Source organism: Podarcis pityusensis, assembly GCF_964106645.2.
Source record: "Podarcis pityusensis genome assembly, chromosome: 2".
Taxonomy (NCBI): Eukaryota; Metazoa; Chordata; class Lepidosauria; order Squamata; family Lacertidae; genus Podarcis; species Podarcis pityusensis.
In genome coordinates this window covers 112,931,008-112,947,880 of record NC_138029.1, presented here as the reverse complement: position 1 = coordinate 112,947,880, position 16,873 = coordinate 112,931,008, and the positions used below count along the sequence as shown (strand labels likewise).

The 16,873-nt window shown below is 48.3% G+C and overlaps 1 protein-coding gene across 1 annotated transcript in view; it reads right to left on the bottom strand.

Moving 5' to 3' along the window:
• LOC308470008 (lymphocyte antigen 6 complex locus protein G6f-like) overlaps positions 1-16,873 on the bottom strand; it is a 27,388-nt gene extending 10,515 nt beyond the window's left edge. The window contains exons 1-5 of the mRNA XM_080993207.1: positions 15,771-16,873; positions 11,961-12,221; positions 9,325-9,648; positions 4,498-4,636; positions 2,508-2,545 (exon numbers count right to left, since the gene is read on the bottom strand). Of these exons, the coding sequence (XP_080849333.1) occupies positions 2,508-2,545; positions 4,498-4,636; positions 9,325-9,648; positions 11,961-12,221; positions 15,771-15,879 (871 nt within the window). The 5' untranslated portion in view covers positions 15,880-16,873. The remainder of the gene's footprint in view (positions 1-2,507; positions 2,546-4,497; positions 4,637-9,324; positions 9,649-11,960; positions 12,222-15,770) is intronic.

The window sequence follows — 16,873 nt, the reverse complement described above, 5'->3', positions numbered from 1 at the left end:
GGTACCTCGGGTTAAGTACTTAATTCGTTCCGGAGGTCCATACTCAACCTGACACTGTTCTTAACCTGAAGCACCACTTTAGCTAATGGGGCCTCCTACTGCTGCCGCGTTGCCGGAGCACAATTTCTGTTCTTAACCTGAAGCACTATTTCTGGGTTAGCGGAGTCTGTAACCTGAAGCGTATGTAACCTGAACTTCCGTTGTATATTGCTTTTGCAATGCTGCTGTTTTGCTTGGACACGGAGGGAAGAAGACATGTTTTCCCTTTGTCCTGCTGCTGAATAAATGCTGTAAATATGCTTACACATGTTTCTGTCCACTACTTCCGCTGCAAAGAGTTCTTATCTCTGCTGGATTGCGTGCCCAGGCTCTCAAGGTTTCTGAGGCTTGAGTCGCAGTTTTGATGCTGTTCTGAGAACCAGAGTTTTGCCTAGCTGCCAGCCAGTGGCTGGAGCCAGCTGTGGGCCTGCCAATTGCCCCTGTCTCCCGGCAGCATCCCAACAACAGGGTTATGGGCCCAGATCCACAGCGCTTACACGAGCGTAAGGCTGCTCATGGCTGCAATCCAACCCGGCAGAGACAGAGGTATGTGAAGTGAATCGTCCTGGCCGAGGCTAGAGGGTTTTTGATGTCCATGCCAAGTCACAATTAGGCCAAAGATAAGCAGGCCTTGTACTTGAGGGTCAACCCACAACCCTCCCTGCTCCAACTCACTAGAACTCTCCCCTAGCCAACCCAGAATTCCTTGCTCCAGCTGCATTACCAGCCACACTTTCCTTTGCACTTTCCACCCCAAATAATAATAACAACAACAACAACAACAACAACAACAACAACAACAACAATAATAATGTTTACCGTATTTTTCCATGTATAACACACCCCCATGTATAAGACGCCCCCTATTTTGGGGGACTCCAAATTAAGAGAAGGGATGCAGGTGGCACTGTGGGTTAAAACCACAGAGCCTAGGATTTGCCGATCAGAAGGTCGGCGGTTCGAATCCCCGCGACGGGGTGAGCTCCCATTGCTCGGTCCCTGCTCCTGCCAACCTAGCAGTTCGAAAGCATGTCAAAGCGCAAGTAGATAAATAGGTACCACTCCGGCGGGAAGGTAAATGCCGTTTCTGTGCGCTGCTCTGGTTCGCCAGAAGCGGCTTAGTCATGCTGGCCACATGACCCGGTAGCTGTACGCCGGCTCCCTCGGCCAATAAAGCGAGATGAACGTCACAACCCCAGAGTCGGTCACTACTGGGCCTAATGGTCAGGGGTCCCTTTACCTTTACCTTAAATTAAGAGAATGGGGGGAGATGGCCCCGAGTTGTTCAGCTTTTTTTACGGGGGGTGGCCCAGAGATTCTGGAGCTTTGGGGGGGGGTTGCCAAAAATCGCTCACCTGACTGACATATGCTGCCACTAGCACATGTCGCAAAAGCCACCTATCGTCTGTCCCCTCGCTGGCAGAAGCCGCCAATCGCCCACCCAATTGCCGCGGTGACAGCCAATCAACAACAGCCCTTGCCACAACCACCAATAACACGCCCAGTAGCCGCTGACAATCTCCAGTTTGCAGCAGCAACAAATCACACCCCCCCTATACACTATCTGGGTATAAGATGACCCCCAATTCTTAACATGATTTTTTAATTTAAAAAACCCTCGTCTTATACAGTCATACCTCGGGTTGAAGTAGCTTTGGGAAGAATATTTTCAGGTTGCGCTCCACATTACTTCCAGGTTTCGCCGCATGTGCAGACGGTCAAAATGACATCACGCACATGCGTGGAAGCGTCGAATCGCAACCCATGTATGCGCAGACGCACGGACGCGGGTTGCGTTCGTTTCAGGATGCAAACGGGGCTCCGGAATGGATCCCATTCGCATCCAGAGGTACCACTGTACATGGAAAAGTATGGTACCATATTTTTTGCTCTATAAGACTCACTTTTTCCCTCCTAAAAAGTAAGGGGGAATGTGTGTGCATCTTATGGAGCGAATGCAGGCTGCGCAGCTATCACAGAAGCCAGAACAGCAAGAGGGATCACTGCTTTCACTGCGCAGCGATCCCTCTTGCTGTTCTGGCTTCTGAGATTCAGAATTATTTTTTTTCTTGTTTTCCTCCTCCAAAAACTAGGTGCGTCTTGTGGTCTGGTGCGTCTTATAGAGCGAAAAATAGGGTATATGCCAACCATCTGATCGGGTTGTCCCAGCCACTGTGCCAGGCTGCCCAACAAAATATTACAAACACTATAACTAAAATAACATATTGTAATGTCCACAAAATATATTTTTCCTGTTTTGTTTTGTTTTCCAAATGGGTACTATTTCTTGCTGCTGCTTCTTATTTGTGTCTTACTCTGCGCACTTGTAATTTTGCACTTTTTACTTTTCAATAAAGAATTAAAAACAAAAGCACAATAAATGTCAAACGTTAAAAACTTCCCTGCCTTCAGATGTTGAAACATCCCTGAATGTAGGCACAGAAGCCAGGGAACCTCCAATCACGTACCTTTCCTGAGCTGCTCAAGGTGGGCTGGATGCTTCTGGCTGCAAGGAGAGATGGGAAAGATTGAAAACAGAAATGCAGGTTGCCGTCCGGTGTCACCCACTGGCCAGCAGGGCAACTTCCAACAGTACTCAGACTTCCTGTCTCACGTTCACTCAGATACTCACATGATCTACACAAAACATAGTACAACAGTACCACTAGCTGGAGCAGCTCGGATAGATAAAAATCCTAACAGTCACCTAGGTCTCATGCTCGCCATACATTAAAAAATAGCTGTCAACATTTCTCTTTTTTAAAAAGGGAAATTCCCTTATTCCGAATAGGATTCCTCGCAAGAAAAGGGAAAAGTTGACAGCTATGCATTAAAAGCACATTTACAGTGGTACCTCAGATTACAGACGCTTCAGGTTACAGACTTCGCTAACGCAGAAATAGTACCTTGGGTTAAGAACTTTGCTTCAGGATGAGAACAGAAATCGTGCTCCGGCGGCGCGGTGACAGCAGGAGGCCCCATTAGCTAAAGTGGTGCTTCAGGTTAAGAACAGTTTCAGGTTAAGAATGGACCTCCGGAACGAATTAAGTACTTAACCTGAGGTACCACTGTAATTAATATGGACATAATATTTGATGAAGAATTAAAGGAACGATGGAAATTAAAACCTCACACAGGAAGAAGAAAGGAGAACTTCATTTGCGAACTTACAAACTACTATATGTGTTAATGCAAATTGAAGTTAATTATTGTAGCTGTGGTATAAGGGTTTTTATCAATAATGGATTGTATTTGGTTTGAGCGATAGTCTGGAGGCAGATTTAAAGGGAATCTGACCTTGACGTACAACACGTTGGAAGCCACACAAAATTTATATTTGGCTATGTGATTGATTTGTATTTGAATTGGTATTGCTGTTTGGTATTAATATAAAATGGCACATATTGGATTTTTTGAAACTGAAAATTAATTATTTTTTTAAAACAAAAATAAATAAATGTGTGTTAAATGCAGGGTGTGGGTTGAAGTGGCCTGTGTCTGGTGTCCAATAGGGACTGGAAAGCTGTGGCCCAGAAGCCAATTGCAGGCCTTTCTGTGTGGCCCTCAGCACTCTCCCTAGGCTGCCACCCCCTCACCAGTCCTGATTCGAACCCCAGGTGGCTGGGATGTTCCCTTGAACTCGGGTGAGGCCTCTTCCCTCTTTCAGTGGAGGCCACCGTGGGGTGCAGGGGTGAGGACATCAACTAGCCTACTGTGGTAAAATGTACATTTCTTGAGATGCCCATTTTTGCCTCCAGCCCTGCCTACCACTGAATAGGAGCAACATTTGTGCCTTTTCCTCCTTCCTGCTCCAGCCCCTGGATCACTCTGTCCGGCTTTTTCTGCACCTTTCCCAACTCTGCAATTCCCTTTTTGAGATGCTGTGATCAGACCCATATATGCTTTTTCCAAACGTGGTAGCCACAGAGATTTGGTGTGACAGTTTCATATTTTTTTTATCCTTTTCTTTCTTACATTTCATGCAAGTTCCCTGAGTCAGCTCGCAATCTTGCTCCCCGCTGGGTCCTTCAGACCAGCTATCTGCCTTTGGGGGGGGGGGGGAATTACCATTAATAAACCAACACGAGGACACTTACCTGTTTACACACCCACTCTTCACCTGTGCACTCAAAACACACAAATGCCACCAACGCTTTGCAGAGGTGGTGACGTCCCAGGTGCTGGCCAGTAGCCACTCTCCGCAGCTGACTCTTCCTGGCTCAAACCGACCGTGTTGGGAATGAGCAGAACTGCTTCTACAGGACTTAATGCAGCTTGGGAAAAGTTTTGTTTGTATTGAATGCAACGAGGACTCTTTGAAACCAGCCCCGCTTGGTTTCCTAGCTCTGTACCATCTTTTCTGACCAACAACAACTCCCTATGACCTCGATCCAAGGTCTTCCCTTCTTCCCTTCCTCTTGATGCTCAGAAGCTTGGTCAGGACAATTCTCCACTTACCGACAGCTTCTCCATAGCAGCACTCCCAGCACGAATATGATTACAGACTGCAGCGTGACACAAACTGCCAGCGGGATCCAGGTGCCCCCATTTCCTTCACTTTCTGGACATGGAGGCGTTAAGCAACCTTTTACTTTTCCTACAGGAGAGAACAAGACCATGAAATCCTGGCTCCAGCTTCTCCCCCACAGTGCACCAGAGAAGGTTTCCAACCTTTTGATTCCCAAAATGTTGGTACAGTGATACCTCGGGTTACAGATGCTTCAGGTTACAGACACTTCAGGTTACAGACTCCGCTAACCCAGAAATAGTCCCTCGAGTTAAGAACTTTACCTCAGGATGAGAACAGAAATCGCACAGTGGCAGCAGGAGGCCCCATTAGCTAAAGTGGTACCTCAGGTTAAGAATAGTTTCAGGTTAAGAACGGACCTCCAGAACAAATTAAGTACTTAACCTGAGGTACAACTCTACTAGAGTGTCAGGATCAGGTCAGCGATAAAACGCCCAGTGCCTGAGAAGTTAACTCTTTATTCAAAGAAACCAGAACAGTGCAGGCCTTGGGATCACAGCAACTCTTCCCAATAGGGAGTGAATGTCCCCACCTTCCCACCGCTCTCTACGGCTCCTCTCCTGGGTCCTTTCCCAGCAACCTGAGGCACCTTCATCTTCTCTCTCGTTGTTCCTCCCACTTCATGCCTCTTCTGGTCCTGAGAGACCAGGGGGAAGACGAGCTTGTCACAGCAGGAGGGGGAGATTCCTTGGCTTCTTCACCACTCTGCCTCTCTGCCCCCTTCCTCACCAGCCTCCGCTTCTGCCTCTGATTCCGGGCTGCTCTCTGCCACAGACTCTCCCTGCTCACTAAACCCTGTTACCTTTTCAGCTTCCCACACCTCCGCCTCCCAGTCTTCCCCTTCTGACCGCTCACTGTTGTCCCACCACCAAGCCTCTTTGTCATGCGTGGAGAGCCTGCCTTTGCTAACTTCACAGATAAGAATTAACGAGCAGTTTATATTTTATAGTCCTTTTTATTCAGGCATCAGGCCACAAGCAAAAATCCACTTCCCTCCACAAGGAGAGCAGTTGGCTACTCCAATTCTTCCCCCTTCCATCTTCCGCAACATCCTGTTCACCAACAGGAAGTTCCTCCTCCTCCTCTCTGCACCCTTGTTCTCTCATACGTTTGGATCTCCTAGTTCGTGGAGAGGGAGGGTCCTGCACAGTCTCGAATAAGGTCTCTGCTATCTGTGCCCTCCCTTTTATTTCTCTTGTCATTATCTCGTAGCTAGGCAACTCCTGTCTAATCTGCTCTGTGTCTGTGTCTCCCTCTGCTTCTGAGATTGCTGGAAACAAGGGGGGTGAGTCTCTCCCTCCCCCCAGCCCCTCTTCTGAGGGAAGCTGATCTGCCTGAGCATGCATTCCCCAATCTTCTGCTTCAGGCCTTTCCCTGACACTCTGGCTCTGAGCCTTCTTCCCCAGGGGGTTCCCCAGCTGATGCCTCCCATCAATCCTCTTTACCCAGCCAGTATATGACATCGAGCAGGGAACAGTGTAGAAAGCTGCCTTATACTAGGGTTACCAGAGGTCCCTGTTTCCCGGGGACAGTCCCCAGATTTGCAAATAAGTCCGCGGACAAATTCCATCCCCGGAATGTCCCCAGATTTCATCTCATGTCCCTGGGAAACGCAGCAGTGGCAGTCTCAGCAGCCCGGGGCAGTTGGCTCTGGCTGGCTTCAGGAGCTGCTCGGAAGTCCCCATATGATGGTGGTGCAGGGGCTTGAAGATGCAGCTTCCGGGCTGCCTCCACCTTCCCTGACCCCAGCAACTGAGCTGTGAAGGGGGGCTTCATGCTGCCTATCAGAGCAGCCTCCCAACTCCTACTTGCGTGCAAGCAGGAACAGAGCAGGGATCTCTCAGCTGTGAAGGGAGGCTTCACGCTGCCTATCAGAGCTTCCATGCGAGCAGGAGGGGGCAGGGATCTCTCAGTTAGGCAACGGGAAGCTTCCCTTCCCAGCTGAGGGATCCCTGCCCCCTCCTGCTTGCACACAAGTTGGAATGGGATTGGGGCTGCTCTGATGGGAAGGGAGGCATTGCACTGCCTTCCCCACCCCCTCCTGCTTGCATGCATGGGATGGGACTTCCCCACCCCCTCCTGCTTGCATGCATGGGATGGGACTGCTCCGAAAGGCAGTGTAAAGCCTCCCTTCTCAACTGAGGGATTCCCACCCCCCTTCTGCTTGCATGCAAGCAGGAATGGGATTGGGGCTGCTTTGATGGGAAGGGAGGCGTCGTGCTTCTTGAGTCTCACCGCACTCCTCCGCCTTCCATGCCTGACCCACCGTGCACCGCTTCCCCACCACCACCACCACCACCATCACCATCAAAGAGCCTGGGGCTGCCCAGGCTCCTGGAGAAAGGAGATAGAAGCCTCGGAGGAAGGGGAAACGTGGTAGTTGAGGTCAAGGCGGCGGCAACCCCTCTGCCACCGCTATCGCTGCAGCATCAACGCCCCGAACATGTAGTAATTAATTAATTAATTAATTAATTAAAGTGTCCCCGGATTCATTGAAAAAAAATCTGGTAACCTTACCTTACACCAAGTTAGATCATTGGTCCACTTAGCTTAGTACTGTCTACACTGGCTGGCAGCAGCAGGTTTCAGGCAGGGGACAGTCCTATTCCTATCTGGTGACTAAACCTGGGACTTTCTGCATGCAAAGCAGGTGCTCTGTCACTGAACTAGGGGACCCTTTCCAGAATACCGGTACTATTAAACAATACCGCGTTGACCAGCTGATGCAATAGTGGGGGACACTATTCAAGCATTGCATCTAGATGTCTTTTTTATTGTGCATTAATGGTGATTTGTGCTCATGGTAGTTTTGAAGTAGTTCTATATTATCCTGCTCTCACTACAGCTTGCACCTGCAAAGGTTTTGGGACAGACGCACGGCTGTTTCCAGTTGGTTGCATGTTCCACGCACTTTCCTGATAAAATCCCATTAACTTTTCATATCACGAACATTCCAGAGGTTTTGTTTTGTTTTGTCCCATTTTGTTGTGCTGTAATTCAAAAGTGCACCTCTAGATGGCAATGGCACCATAAGTAACGCTACTAGCAGAACACTGCAGAATTATGTGTGGATGGTCTGGAATAAATCTAACCGAATGCAAGATGGCTACATACACACCAAGTGCAGGTAACTTGCAACTTATGCACAATTAACTTGTGCACATGCAGCTTCATGCACTTGGCAAAAAAATAAAAAGTAAAAGGGCTCAGAAAGTGAGTGAGCGTCCAGGGGAAAAGACCTTTGCAATCCCACCCACCACTGAATACAAACAATTTTTGCTTTACATGCTAACCTCCGGAATCCTCCGGAAAAACAATCTCTCAAAGGACCTGTTGATGGCATTTTACCATTGCACTGTGGAGGGTGTATTAACTTATGGTCTCTGTGTGTGGTTTGGGAGCTGCATGGCCAGGGAAAAAACACTGCTGTCCAGGGTTGTAAAGACTGCAGAGAGAATAATTGGGTGCACTCTTCCCACCTTGGATCAAATCTATGCCGTCAGGTGCCATAAGAAAGCTGCAGAGATAGCGCAGGATAGTGTGCACCCCGGAAATGATCTCTTTCAGCTTCTGCCTTCTGGAAGAAGGTACAGGGTTATAAAGGCCAGGACTAGCCGCCTGAGAAACAGTTTCTACCCAAATGCAATTCTGGTTCTAAACGCAGCATAAGGAGTCTCTATAGTATATTGTATTTTAAAATGGGGTTTCAGAGTTTTTAGGGTTTTGAACGTTTTATGTAGATTTTTTAAATTTCATTGTTCTGTATGGGACAACGACAACAAAGATATTGTATCGTATCATATCGTATCGTAACCCCGGAACGCAATCCCCGCCCAAGTTGAGAGTCACCTATATTTAAAGCACATTCCTACCCCAAGAATCCTGCGAACAGTAGTTTACCCCTCACAAAGCTGTATTTCTCAGCACCCTTAAAAAACTACAGTTCCCAACATTCTCTGGGGTGTGTGGAAATCTGCTTTAAATGTAAGATGTGCAAGCAGCCTATTATTGCACCAATAAAGGTAAAAGGTAAAGGTAAAGGATGTTTGGATGGTTAAGTCCAGTCAAAGGCGACCATGGGGTTGTGGTGCTCATCTCGCTTTCAGCCCTAGGGAGCTGGTGTTTGTCCACACACAGCTTTCTGGGTCATGTGGCCAGCATGAGTAAACCACTTCTGGTGCAACGAGACACCGTGATGGAAGCCAGAGCACACAGAAACACCATTTACCTTCCCGCTGCAGTGGTACCTATTTATCTACTTGCACTGCTTTCGAACTGCTAGGTTGGCAGGAGCAAGGACCAAGCAACGGGTGCTCACCCCATCACGCAGATTCAAACCGCCGACCTTCTGATCGGCAAGCCCAAGAGGCTCAGTGGTTTAGACCACAGCGCCACCTGCTGTTATTGCAACAATAACATATTGCAATCTACAGCCGTGCAGGCATGTAGCCTTTGAAACACACAGGAGTAATTTCTTCACAGGGCGCTTTTGTACACAGCGGTTTGCGACTGTACGCACCTTTGTGCGATAACATCGCCTAAAGCAGCAGCTACTTTCTGTGTTGTCTGTACACAGACTTAGGTGTGTTTTCAAACTAGCGTGAAATGAGGCTCTGTGTTTCCCTCCCCTTGGTTAATGATTCCACAGCCCTTTCAAAAATATGCATACAGTCATCAATATCTCAGAACTTTAGCTACCCCCTCCCTAGAGAGCAGGTTCCCTGCAAAGTAGCCCAAATAACTAGAAAGCCCCTTACCTGGAGGAGAGGGCAGCCAACCGCAGCAGCCGCACAAATCCTGTTCCCTCCCCGTCAAACGGAAGGTGATCTCCTGCTTCTCAGCAAAGCTGCACTTCAGTCTTCTCTCTTTGGTCTCCTTCCCTTCCCTCAAGCAAATGTGGAGCTGAGATGCCCTGTGACCTTTGAAGATGCTGTAGTCTCTCTCCTTCTCGCCTTGCTGGAGAGCCTTCTTGCCTTCCCACCAGCTCACCACATTATTGTCTAATTTCTTGCTCGAGACAGAACAGCTCAGGACGTAGCACACAAGATCAGACCGTCTGCTCTCCATCATCTGCTTAGTGCCTGGATGGGAAAGAAGCATCTCTGATGTGCCATGTTCAATTCAAGAAGCATTTGGGACCGGGGCAGGAGGTGGGATGGGCTTAGTGCCTTTCTCTTCATTGCCAGGGATCCAGGACTCGCTGATTCAGAGACAGGAGAGTCCGCCAGGGTAGGGCTGGCCTAGCCAATTCATTATCCCACCAATGGCAGCGGTTATTGGGAACACGGAACGTAGGAAGCGGCCTTATAACGAGTCAAACCATCAGTCCATCTGGTTCAGCATCACCTACACTGACTGCCAGAGCCGGCCCTATGATGAGACACAGTGGGGCAGCCGCCTCAGGCGGCAGATGCAGAGAGGTGCAGAGCGGAGAGAGCGTTGTTGTGCCACTTTTCCTGCTCTGCCCACCCCCCTCCAGAGCTATCTTGCTGCCCTCAGGTGTGGCAGAGGCATAGGAGCCAACTCCTAGGGGCTGAGGTCTCTTCACACACACCCAATAAAATATTTATATACAAGGACGATACAAGAATGGAGAATGAAACAGACAGACTATGCGGAACTGGATAAACTAACTGGGAAAATTAGATATGTGCGAAACCAAAAGTTCATCGAAGACTGGGGAAAGTTTGTAGAATATCTGAAAAATGTATGTGATGTGCAAACAACGCTAGTGGGGTTTCAAGAAGCACTGTAAAAGTTAAGATGTATTGTTAAAAAGAAATAGAAGGGGGAGGGAAGACAAATGGCAATACAACGAAGGGAATGCGTACTGAAGAATAACTATGGATGATTGCCAGAGAAGCTGAAGGAAGTCCAAAAAGAATTAATTTGTTAAAATTTGGATAAAATTGTATAATTTTGCACTGACCCCTCTCGCTCTCCAGGCTTCAGCGAAAGCCTGCATTCTCCCCATAGGATGCACACACATTTCCCCTTCATTTTTGGAGGGGGAAAAGTGCATCCTATAGGGCGAAAAATACGGTACGTGGCGCTTTTGTGGGTTGACGTTGTTGTTGTTTAGTCGTGACCCCATGGACCAGGGCATGCCAGGCACTCCTGTCTTCCACTGCCTCCCGCAGTTTGGTCAAACTCATGCTGGTAGCTTCGAGAACACTATCCAACCATCTCGTCCTCTGTCGTCCCCTTCTCCTTGTGCCCTCCATCTTTCCCAACATCAGGGTCTTTTCCAGGGAGTCTTCTCTTCTCATGAGCTGGCCAAAGTATTGGAGTCTCAGCTTCAGGATTTGTCCTTCCAGTGAGCACTCAGGGCTGATTTCCTTCAGAATGGAGAGGTTTGATCTTCTTGCAGTCCATGGGACTCTCAAGAGTCTCCTCCAGCACCATAATTCAAAAGCATCAATTCTTCGGCGATCAGCCTTCTTTATGGCCCAGCTCTCTCTTTCCCCCCCCCAATAAATTTTTATTAATTTTCCAACAAAATTATACAATTTTATCCAAATTTTAACAAATTAATTCTTTTTGGACTTCCTTCAGCTTCTCTGGCAATCATCCATAGTTATTCTTCAGTACGCATTCCCTTCGTTGTATTGCCATTTGTCTTCCCTCCCCTTTCTATTTCTTTTTAACAATACATCTTAACTTTTACAGTGCTTCTTGAAACATTGTCTGTTTCATTCTCCATTCTTGTATCGTCCTTGTATACAATGCCCTGTGTCCAGTTTCGAAGTAAGATTTAACTTCCAGCCTGGTAGGCTTCTGTACATTTAAGGAGGAGGGGAGGCACCATCTTGTCATTTGCTTCAGGCAGAAAAATGTCTTGGACCGGCCTTGCTGAATGGCAGCGGCACTCCTGGATTTCAGACAAGGATTTTCCCCAGTCCTGCCTGGAGATGCCACAGACTGAACTGAACTACAGTCTTACGGCCCTATAGAAAGGGCTCAGAATAAGACAGGAGCTGGGGATTCGTCAGTTTAAATGGATTTTATTATTTTTCCATAAGAGAAACAAAAGTCATAAGTGCTCCATTTTATGTACTGAAGTTCTCAGACTGGGCCAGCAGGGGGATACTGTAGATAGTTTTCACTCAGGTCCACATATGCAAATAAGGAATTGAAAGTGACGTTCAGTGATTGGATAGTTACAGAAAATGGTTACTGTTGCGTTCTAGTGGAGCTCTATATAAGCAGGCTGGCTGAACCCTTCAGTTCAGTTCTGTTCTGGACTGTGAATAAACAAGAGCTGTTTGAAGAATCGCTGTGTCGTCTGATATGTTCACCCACAACTTAACACTCCACATATTAGGAAAACAGTAACAGGTATGACAGGTACCCTAAGTGTGTTTTCAGTCTCATTTAACGCTGGTCCACTCACCTGTGGTGACCACCAGGTCGTAATAATTGACCGAGCTGCACCAGTATCTGCCGTGATCGCTGTCCGTCAAATTGCTAAACTGAAGGGAGTCATTTGGAAGCACGCTGAGGCGATCCCAGGCCTCTGGGAGACGAGCCACGGGGCCGTTCTCCCGCTTGGAAAAGAGAAGGGTGGGTCCGCTTTGCTGAAGGTACCAGGATACTTCCCCACGTTTGCCAGGGCATGGCAGCTCCGGCGAAGAGCCTTTCTCTGCATATATCACTTGTGGGGAGAGAAGGCTTTGTTAGGCCCCAGAAGGTTAGGAGACACAAGAGAGACACCTCAGATGTTTTGGAACACAGCTCACATCACCCAACATGGCCAACAACAAAAGATTTTGGGAGTCTTCAGTCCAACACATCTGGAAGACACGCCATTGGTAACCCCATAACTGGCAGTGCCATATCTAACATTAGAAAAGAAGAATCATAGAATCATAGAGTTGGAAGAGACCACAAGGGCCATCGAGTCCAACCCCCTGCCAAGCAGGAAACACCATCAGAGCACTCCTGACATATGGTTGTCAAGCCTCTGCTTAAAGACCTCCAAAGAAGGAGACTCCACCACACTCCTTGGCAGCAAATTCCACTGTCGAACAGCTCTTACTGTCAGGAAGTTCTTCCTAATGTTTAGGTGGAATCTTCTTTCTTGTAGTTTGGATCCATTGCTCTGTGTCCGCTTCTCTGGAGCAGCAGAAAACAACCTTTCTCCCTCCTCTATGTGACATCCTTTTATATATTTGAACATGGCTATCATATCACCCCTTAACCTCCTCTTCTCCAGGCTAAACATGCCCAGCTCCCTTAGCCGTTCCTCATAAGGCATCGTTTCCAGGCCTTTGACCATTTTGGTTGCCCTCCTCTGGACACGTTCCAGTTTGTCAGTGTCCTTCTTGAACTGTGGTGCCCAGAACTGGACACAGTACTCCAGGTGAGGTCTGACCAGAGCAGAATACAGTGGCACTATTACTTCCCTTGATCTAGATGCTATACTCCTATTGATGCAGCCCAGAATTGCATTGTTTGGAGTCATACCATTGGGTTTGGGTAGGGCGGAACAAGACGTTCTCTTAAAATTTTATTTTTTGGTCAGGCTCCCCCTGAGCCGTTACAGAATCTCAGCCCCTTCTCTGGACAATGTTAAGTGAGATGTCCTTCCACAAGTGGAGAATTTCAGCCGACACTGTGGCTCCCACCCGATTTTAAGGTTGTCATGGGCTTGGCCTCCGCTCATTACAGCCCTCCTCATTGACCTTGTCACCTCCAACATCCACAACTATGCTCTAGCAACAGTGTTTTGTTCAGTATTACAGAGCCAAATCATTCAAACTGAGAGAATTTTCCAGAGAATATTCCCACCCCCTTGCCTTCCCAAGAACCGTTGGAGAAAAAAACTCCCTCCCATTCCGCCTACTTTGAGAACATTTGGCAACATGTTCCTCCCACATCCTCCGGCCAACTGAAAATAATGTGGAGAAATATGGAAGGCCATTTGCCCAGTGTGGTCCCCAGGGTGAGTCTCAGCCATCCTACGAATAATTCCTTCAAATTATACAACCAGTATCATTGAGTTGGAAGAGTTCCTATGGGCAAATTCAAAGTTAGAGCATCCGCAGCAGCCTCTCCTTGAAGACGTCTAACAAACTGCTCCCATTGCCAATTTTTTCCTAGCCTTAAAGAGTTTCTCCTACTGCTCAGCTTAAACCTACTCTCCTGCAACCTTAGGTCAAGTCCTGCCTTCCAAGGGCAGCAGAGAGCAGGTATTTGCCCTTTTCCACCCAGCAGCTCTTCAGGTTTTGGAAGTGTGTGTGTGTGTGTGTGTGTGTGTCCACCTCCCTTTTTTCCGCAGTCTTAACAGTCCTTTCCCAGAAGTCTCTTGCCAGGCGGGCAATTGCTGCTGTCCTAGCTTCCCGCAGGTGGGAAGGTCAGCATGGTGCAACACACCAGCAGAGCCAATCCCAGACCTTCCAAGAGCTCCTACTGTCCAGGATTTACAGAAGCTGTCCTGGTTTCTGATTTGATCCTGGAATGTTCCGCTTTTCCTTAGGACATCCCTATTTTCATCGGAGAAATGTTGGAGGGTATGGAGTTGTAAACACACATGCACACACACACATACACACACAAACCTAGCCAAGGAGATGAGTAACTATACAACCTTTAGAAGACATCTGAAGGCAGCCCTGTATAGGGTTGTTTTTAAATGCTTAATGTTTTATTGCGTTTTTATATACAGTGGTACCTTGGTTCTTGAACTTAATTTGTTCTGGGAGTCCGTTCGATTCCCGAAACAGTTTGAAAACCAAGGCACGGCTCCCAATTGGCTGGAAGAGCGTCCTGCACTCAATTGGAAGCCGTGGAAGCTGCGTCGGACGTTCGTCTTCCAAAAAATATTCGCAAACTGGAGCATTCACTTCCAGGTTTCCAGCGTTCGAGGGCCAATTTGTTCAGGAGCCAAGCCATTTGAGTACCAAGGTACCACTGTATGTTGGAAGCTGCTCAGAGTGGCTGGGACAACCCAGCCAGATTGGCAGGGTATAAATACAGTGGTGCCTCGCAAGACGAAAAGAATCCGTTCCGCAAGTCTCTTCGTCTTGCGGGTTTTTTCGTCTTGCGAAGCAAGCCCATTAGAGGTTTAGCGGCTTAGCGCTACAGTATTAGCGGCTTAGCCGGCTTAAAGATCAGCTGATAAGCGGCGTAAGGATCTGCTGATAAGCGGCTTAGCATCAGCTGTTAAGCGGCTTAAAGATCAGCTGATAAGCGGCTTAAGGATCTGCTGATAAGCGGCTTAGCATCAGCTGTTAAGCGGCTTAAAGATCAGCTGATAAGCGGCTTAAAGATCAGCTGATAAGCAGCTTAGCCATCAGCTGATAAGCGGTTTAGCGGCTTGGGGAAAAGGGGGGGGGAAAGGAAAAAACCCCCGCAGGAACTCGCAAGACATTTTCGTCTTGCGAAGCAAGCACATAGGAAATTCGTTTTGCGAAGCACCTCCAACACGGAAAACCCTTTCGTCTAGCGGGTTTTCCGTCTTGCGAGGCATTCGTCTTGCGGGGCACCACTGTAATACATTTATTATCATGATGATGATGGAATAAAGGTAAAGGGACCCCTGACCATTAGGTCCATTCGTGACCAACTCTGGGGTTGCGGCGCTCATCTCGCTTTATTGGCCGAGGGAGTTGGCGTACAGCTTCCGGTCATGTGGCCAGCATGACTAAGCCACTTCTGGCAAACCAGAGCAGCGCATGGAAACGCTGTTTACCTTCCCGCCGGAGTGGTACCTATTTATCTACTTGCACTTTGACGTGCTTTTGAACTGCTAGGTTGGCAGGAGCATGGACCGAGCAACAGGAGCTCACCCTGTCACGGGGATTCGAACCGCCAACCTTCTGATCAGCAAGCCCTAGGCTCTGTGGTTTAACCCACAGCGCCACCCACATCCGATGATGGAATAGGACGCCTCTATTTTCATCAGAAAAATGTTGGAGGGTATGCAATCTGGTCTCCTGCTAGCGTGTTTGCACCATGCCTCTCCCCTCCCAGTGAGCAACAGCGGCCCACCTGCCAGGAAGCTATGGCAGTACCCCCACCACACCCAGTAAGCTGCTTCTGACCTCTCCCCAGCAGAGCTGCCTGGCGCCGCCTCCACCCCCTCAAGTCCCAAACATATGCAAACCAGCCCATCACTTCTAAGCCTAGATTCATGGGTTTTCATCAACGCCATTACCAAAACAAATGCAATTCAGAAAGAGGGTGGGGAGAGGAATCTTACGTTCAGCACCGCCAAGCTGCAAGAAGATTGCAGCCAGAGCAGCAAGGGCCGCCTTGAAATTTTGAGGGCCGCCATCCATTTTGCAGGGGAGATGCTTCTGGCTGGACATTGCCGGCAGCAGAATGAGCTCTTCTAGCAGGGCTCTCCTTCTGGGTTCTTACTGTGGTGTTTTGTTGAATCATATGCTGTATTTATTTTATTTCTTTCAAACATAAACTGCTGAGGCATCAAAGGAAGGCATAGAATACAGGCATCAAGTCATATCTACATCCGACATACCCTGAGGGCACTGGGAGGATGGCTTATCTATAAGGGCATGATTTTGTTTGTTGTGGGGAAGGCGGAAATAGCAGGAGGGAGAGGATATATATATAGAAAGACCATCAAATGTCCTGTGCAAGGAGTCCTGCTTATTTGGAAGCCAGAATGGTGCTACAGCTAAGTGTTCGACTAGGACATGGGACTGCCAACCTAGCAGTTCGAAAGCACATCAAAGTGCAAGTAGATAAATAGGTACCACTCTGGCGGGAAGGTAAACAGCGTTTCCGTGTGCTGCTCTGGTTCGCCAGAAGCGTCTTAGTCATGCTGGCCACATGACCCAGAAGCTGTACGCTGGCTCCCTCAGCCAATAAAGTGAGATGAGCGCCGCAACCCCAGAGACGGTCATGACTGGACCTAATGGTCAGGGGTCCCTTTACCTTTTAGGACATGGGAGCCCAAGGTTCCTCACTCACCATAAAGATTACTGGTGACCTTGAGGCAGCCTAACCTACCTCGAAAGGTTGTTGTGACTGTGATTAGAAAGAAGTGGGATTTATTGACTGGGGAGGGGAAAGGAGGAAAACACTTCTTATGCTGCAAAAACTATTTATTTTGGAAGTAAGTCCTGCTAAAATCACAGAGCTTATTCCCAAGCTATCTGAAAGACCACATTCCCTCATATAAATCTGCCCAGGCTTTGAGATCTTCAGGGGGGAGGCCCTTCTCTCAGTCCTGCCACCCTCACAGACATGCTCGGTGGGGATGCAGGACAGGGTCTTCTCAGTGGTAGCTCCCAGACTCTGGAACTCCCTCCCTGGAGAAGCTAGCCTGCCTCCCTCCTT